Source organism: Conger conger, chromosome 2, assembly GCF_963514075.1.
Source record: "Conger conger chromosome 2, fConCon1.1, whole genome shotgun sequence".
In the NCBI taxonomy this organism is placed as follows: domain Eukaryota; kingdom Metazoa; phylum Chordata; class Actinopteri; order Anguilliformes; family Congridae; genus Conger; species Conger conger.
The window spans coordinates 59318713-59325431 of record NC_083761.1 but is presented as its reverse complement, the minus strand read 5'-3'; the positions used below and the strand labels follow the sequence as shown (position 1 = coordinate 59325431).

The window sequence follows — 6719 nt, the reverse complement described above, 5'->3', positions numbered from 1 at the left end:
TGGTTTGTTTCGGGGCGTGCACCAGACCGCAACGTCAGCAACTCACAGCTGTTCATCCAATTGCTAGGGGACGTATCCACAGAACCTCCTCAAACTTCTCTACCAAGCTGCGAGGGTTTTTAACGTTGTGACATGACCTTCATTTAGCCAATGAAATTTCTAGAATAAATTAGAAACGCACACTAGGGACCTCTGTAGCCAATTGCTATTGTATTTAATTTAAGCGGGCGGAGTTTTGTGGCCAGCAGGGTAATCTGTTTTCAGCATACAACGGGTCAGTGGCGTATTCGGTTCAGTTTGTTTGGGAGTGCTAGCGGTTATGAAGTAATTTACCTAGCTATGTACAAGTGAAAAGTAGCTAGGAACGAGTTGATTTAATGTGCCCATGACGGAGATTTATCTTCCGAAACGAGATTAGTTTCACCAGTCTAGAAGTCTTTTTATATTTAAAGGTGGAGGATTAAGTGTTGTAATGGAGGATAAGAAGGAGGAGGGAGAGGCAGAGATCCAGGAACATGGCCCCGAACACTGGTTCTCGAAATGGGAGCGGCAGTGCTTGGCCGAGGCCGAACAGGAGGAGCCGAATGAGGAGGAGGCTGATGAAAGCCAACAGAAAATGTGGCACCTCTTTCAGAACTCCGCTACTGCGGTTGCACAGCTCTACAAAGGTCCGAATATATGCCGAAGCCATTCTTTTTTTGCTCACTACCATACCGTTACGATATTAAGATTAGCCGGCTACCTAGCTAACTTAACGTTAGCGGTTTTAACTTGGCATGTCAAAAGAGACAAAGCGACATGAAGTTAACGTTAGTAAGCGAGTTTGAGAGAACATTAACTTGCATGGGAAACTTGAAGTAGCTATCTGGTTAGGTAGCCAGGCGTCGTATCTTCGTATGGTTGCGTTGGCCAAAAATATGACTTGGACCGCTGGCCATTTTCTTCATAACGTTGCCTGTAGATCTGACTAAGGGCTAACTGGCTAGATATGTTTATATGCGATCTAGCTAGCCGTGACTATTACAAATCTTGCGATAATTGTTTGCTAGTAAGATGCATAGCTAGGCAAGTTAGCTTAAAAGGAACAAAATGGCGAAATCCTGGGAGGAGTTCCATGGCTAGCTAAAAATATCTCGCTATAATTCCACCGTTAGCTAAACCACCGATTGTTCCCTGCAAGTGAGCTAACAGTTACCCCAGTTATGTGGTTATCCATTGGCCTACCTTAACTAATTTGCTCAAGTGAAAACTTGGTTGCTACATATCCTGGACGAAATGCAGTTATTTAGCTAGCAAGCAAGTCGAATTGAAAAAGTGACCTGACAAAACAAAATGGCGTAGACAAAATCTAAAAATTAGTTATCATAAACTAGATAATCGATTGATTTGGCCATGTCATACAGCGGTAACGCCAAGAGTTGCTGTGAGACAAAACGCTAGAAGATTAGCTAATATAGTTAATATAGCTACATGTAAAATGCAGAACTGTGACCAAACAAAATGGCTGTCCAGCTAATATAGCTGGAAATCTAGGTATTGGTACTGGATTGTCTATAAAAAAGTTCGTGTCGATATCTTTGCATGCAGCTAATTAACATTCATAAACGATTGTCTAGAAACTTTCAACAATTGTCACACTTTTTTTGTTTGATCATAATGTGAATCCCTTTCGTCAGCATTCAGAATTTCTCTTTCCCCTCCTATAGACCGTGTATGTCAACAACAGGGACTCTCGCTATGGGTACCGTTTCAGAATGCTGCAACAGCTGTCACCAATATGTATAAAGGTACGTTTTCGGCCTAAACCTGACGTGTAGCTATTTTAAGATACTCTTTCGTGCATTGGTAACATACGCCATCTTAACTACTGGCTGCTAACGTAAGTTAGACTCATGCTGTCCCGAACAAAACATGGGGAATCAGCCGCTTCCACCAGAAGTTAACGTCCGTTCAGTTGTAGTTTTCGTCCTGGAGAATGTGGTTTATAATTATGGTTGCTTCTTGACTACCCCAGACATTGAAATACCTTCATGTGAATTGGAGCAATAATTATAGATAAAACGACAAATAACTACTGAACTTCCCTGTGTTCAAGAGTGTTACCTCACGATATTCCGAACAGTAACTCAATTTGCAGTGTTATGCAGGCAAATCTCGATTACACTATTTAGTTAATCTTAACAGTAATATTGAACTGATACCGTCTATATAAAACCGTGTGTACGTGAGTGAACAAGTTTACGCGGAACACTTGGTTGAGCCGTGTATGTCGTAGTCCTTCGTTAGCAACAGCTTCCTCACATCATTACCTTGTTACTGTATGCTGAAACGGATCGCGTGCGTGACTCGTACAAAGTTATGAAAATTGAAGGAATTACGCTTCACGAACCAAGCCTGATCTGGAAGTAATTTCTTATTTATTCGTCTTGAGTTGCGCTTTTCAGAACGTCGTGAGCTAACTTGGTGTTCAGAACAGGGTGAGTCTACGTTAGCTACGTTCTTTTCGTTGTAGCTAACGCACACTGATCCAAATGGGTGCTCTCCTGCAATAGTCATTTTTTTGTCATTTGCTTAGACCAGTTATAGCTAATATGGAAATTATTATATTGTAAACTGTAGTCCTGTATTGCAACTAACTCAGATGTTAGATCTGAGTGTGAGTTAACATATTTGGTCGTTGTGTAAAATGAAAGCACAGCTGAACTTTTCTTCCCCCCCTCCCCCTCCTTATGGACTGCCACCCCGTGTTACAAACTGTCTGATTCACTTCAAGCAAGCCAAGGCAGTGTCCTTTTTTCTTTCATCTTTTTCCATTATGGAATTTGAATATTATCCCTCTGTTACAAATGCAGCCTTGATTGCTATGACACTGAGTGTTGCATGAAATATCTGGTGCCCATATAATGATCCAAATAAATAAAATGACTGTTTTCTTGTTCAACAGAAAGCATAGAAGCACATCAAAGAAGTTATGACCTAGGGATTCAGATCGGCTGTCAACGTCGCAATAAGGATGTTTTGGCTTGGCTTAAAAAGAGACGGAGAACAATTCGAAGAGAGGACTTGATCAGTTTCTTGTGTGGCAAAGCACCTCCACCAAGGACTTCTAAAGCACCACCAAAACTGACTGTTATGTCTCCCAACCGGGCACCTTCCACTGAAACTAGCTCATCTGTAGAGACTGATTTGCAGCCCTTCCGAGAAGCCATAGCATTGCATGGTAAACCTGCGCCTTTTTTCCCGCCTTTACCTTGTGTAACAAGTTGAACTTTGTTTGCCTTGCTATGAAATTAAATGGCATTTGATTATTTGAATTTCTTTTGAGTTTCACATGTACAGCTGTAACAAGATCAACTTTTGTTGACCAGTTGTGTGCCATATCTGCCTTCTGGCAAGGCTGGTACCAAATGTGGGGCTTGGCAAAAATGTTGAAGTCCCAAGAAAAAGAAGCATGAGAAGATTGCCATTTTCAATCGATTTCATTCTCAGCATTATATTTGCTTGACTTCCATAGTTGTAGTCGCTTTAGCAGTTTTAGTAGGTGAGGCTTAGCTTTGTGTGGGAAGTGGGCCTCAGTATTTAGCTGAAAATTTGATGAGTTTATTTTTCTAGCACTTGGTGATGTGTGTGTAATGGGAAAAAAGAAAAAAAAAAACCTGCACACTATTCTTCAATTAATCCATTTATTGAAATGTATACTCACACATTTCAACCCTCAGGTCCTTATCAGGTCAGGTATACATGGACTTGTATACATGTATACCTGACCTCATGACTAAATGTTGATTATATATAAATGGCTGCATTTAAAAGTAGTGTGGGGTTTCTTCTTTTTACATTTGAACTCCAGCACCTATAAAAAGACTAAGATGTGTGTTTTAAAGCCATGATTTTGAATAGACAACGAATAGAGCATGTACATTCAAGCAAAAGAATATTCAAGCTTGTACATTGAAATCTGTTGCTGACTCTAAACGTAATCATTTAAATGGTTCCCTTTTAAATATATTTTTTAGGTCTGAGTGGAGCAATGGCCGGCATAAGTGTCCGTTCCAGTACTCCTGGGTCTCCTACTCATGTGAGCAGCAGCTCCAACCCGAGTCGCAGGAGAAACGGACTCCACGATGTCGACTTGAACACTTTCATATCGGAAGAAATGGCACTCCATTTAGACAATGGTGGCACTAGGAAGCGGACCTCTGCCCAGTGTGGCGATGTCATCACGGACTCGCCAACTCATAAACGCAATCGAATGATCTGAACTGATTTTTCAATAATGTACCGTGCTGCTTCAAGTAAGGAAAAAAAAAAAAAAGCCACGTAATCTTCAAAACTTTTTTTTTTTGTAAAAGGAACCATTGCCATGGTAAAAAGCAACCATTTATTCAGATGAGTTGAATTCATGATTCCCTGATTCAAACTGCTGCAAAAGGTATTTCTTGCTAATGCCTTTCTGCATTCCTCTCAACTCTGAGATTTGTCTTTGTACTGAGCAAGATCATCATAGGTAAACATTTCCAAGCTTGAAGGCTGAAGTGACCTTACATGTTCGTGTCGATTGAAGGGATGTTAGAGCTGATCAGTATTGCATCATTGCAATATTCCCTCTTAACTATATACTTAAGCATACTTGAGCATAATACCAGATAATGACTCGGTGTATATTTTCAGCACGTCTATATGCAGTCTGCAACCTGATTTTTTTTTTTGGGGGGTTTTTTTGTTTCACACATTAGTTCCAACTCCAATAAAATGGCAATTTTGAATTGTAAGACTATTGGATTTTAACTACTCAAAAGCAGCTGCTACGTCTGGTGATTGTGTGACAGTGGAAGAGGGGCTGAAATGGTCATGCCCTCAATGCCTAATGAGTACAATCTTTATTGGATTCACTTTTTAATGCTACAATGTGACAATGTTGTCATGCGTTTCCCCTCATGATTAACACTTTTTGTCTTTTTTTAACGTTATCTAATGTATATACATTTAGGTGCTGGTATGATACATGTGGTACATATTGTAAAAAGAAAAGTGCAAGCCATGAAATAGTTATTGTATAATGATTATTACATTAAAGAAACCAGGCTTTTAACTTTGGGAGACTTCAGGTATCCTTTAAACTTGGTTATCAGTGTCCTATCATTGATCTTGCACATTTGCTACTGAGGCTTCACAATATGCAATGCAAGATTTGCCTGATCTAAAGGGTGTATGGTCGATGGTGGTGTGTTGCTCTGATTGCGGTTCAATGCCTGGAAAGCAGTGCTTTCTTTTTATACTGATGCAGTATCTTCTGCTGCTGACACCTGAGCATTTCTGTGTTAGTCTTTGACATTGTGCACATCCAAATCTGGGCTGGGATGCACATGGGATAATGAAATTGGCCATGGTCTTTTTTTTTCTCCTAAAAGTGAAATTAAAGTGTTATTGAAGTTGGAAGACTTTTCATAGCTTGACCCCTATCCGCACATATATTAACATTTTGGTATAATTTTGTTTTTGGATTTATTCACCATCGATCTGTCCTAAAATCAGTCCTAGGCAGTCCTAAAAGATAACTCCAACACTGCAGTCAGATATGGTCTATATAACTGCTGCCAATTAATTCCGACAGTCATGACTTCTGACAAAAGGGAATTTATTAAAGAAATGTAATTGTCGCAACACAAATATTCCGCCTAACTTCTAAGACTTGAGTTTTGTAATGCACAAAGTTCAACTTGCGTACAATGTTTCTAGCAACTTGAAACTGGTTCAGTATCTCTTCAATTGCAGGGAATATCACATCCGTATACTTCCCCAACAGTGGATTCTCAAGTTGTCCATGTATGAATATTTTGTTCACTCTGTAATGGAATATTTCAGACAATAAAAACGTTATGTTCATTTAAATGTAAAATACCCAGGCAGTTAGGACTTGCTGGCTTTATACTTTGTTTCTCATAAAATGTTTGAAAAATCCATGCGTTTTTTCAGAATACTTTCAGGATACGAATATGCCATCAATGCTTAAACGATACCCTCAATATGTGTCTAAGCATCCCCTCAAATTTTTAACTGGGATATTCTTCGATAATGCTGGAGCTGCTTTCACTAATGCATTGTTCACCAGCTCTACAGTCTAAGGTGTCTTGATATAGATGGAAAGCTGTAAAGATTAATTTGTCCTAACAGGATGTCATGTACAGTACAAATGCAGTGAACCTCATATCACACTCCATCCACTAGTTGGCACCATTGTAAATGTATTGATGTCACAGTATATCAAGCACAGAATAGTGTAAACAGAGATGTTCTGTTTTGTGATGTTCCAGTTGTGTGAAAGCTGAAACCCTGGCCACTGGTTGAAATGCAACACAGCATGATGTATACAGATTATAGGGATGAATGTAGCCAAAGGTCCGAGGCCTGAGTATCAGTACTTCTTTTTTACCTTGAATTGGTCAGATATTTCACCGCTGTTAAAGGCTCATGTTCTACAGTAGTGTGCAGTGATGATTATACACTTAACACAATGAAGCTAAATCAGAAAGCAAGTGCTATTCAATAATTTATTTCATGTAATATTGGTTCATGTAGATGAAAATAAGTAAACCGATAATATATTGTGAAAACAAAAATAATAGTCTCTTTTGGAGAAAAAAGTATCTAGTGTGGCCACCCTTTGCTTTGATTACAGCATTCAATCGTTCACATTTTTTTTTTCTCCGTTAAACCAT

The 6719-nt window shown here is 39.3% G+C and overlaps 1 protein-coding gene across 1 annotated transcript; it reads left to right on the top strand.

Moving 5' to 3' along the window:
• Positions 1-224: 224 nt before the first annotated feature.
• On the top strand, positions 225-5092 carry LOC133122939 (HUWE1-associated protein modifying stress responses-like). The gene is made up of 4 exons (XM_061233225.1): positions 225-668; positions 1707-1787; positions 2945-3220; positions 4017-5092. Exons 1-4 carry the CDS (start codon positions 473-475, stop codon positions 4259-4261), a joined length of 798 nt encoding a protein of 265 aa, XP_061089209.1. The 5' UTR covers positions 225-472; the 3' UTR covers positions 4262-5092.
• The last annotated feature ends 1627 nt before the right edge of the window (positions 5093-6719 follow it).

Coding starts and splice junctions, on each gene's coding strand:
- LOC133122939 (XM_061233225.1), top strand. CDS start 473: ATGGAGGATAAGAAGGAGGAGGGAGAGGCAGAGATCCAGGAACATGGC. Junction 1,788..2,944: donor TGTCACCAATATGTATAAAG/GTACGTTTTCGG, acceptor CTTGTTCAACAG/AAAGCATAGAAGCACATCAA. Junction 3,221..4,016: donor AGAAGCCATAGCATTGCATG/GTAAACCTGCGC, acceptor TATATTTTTTAG/GTCTGAGTGGAGCAATGGCC.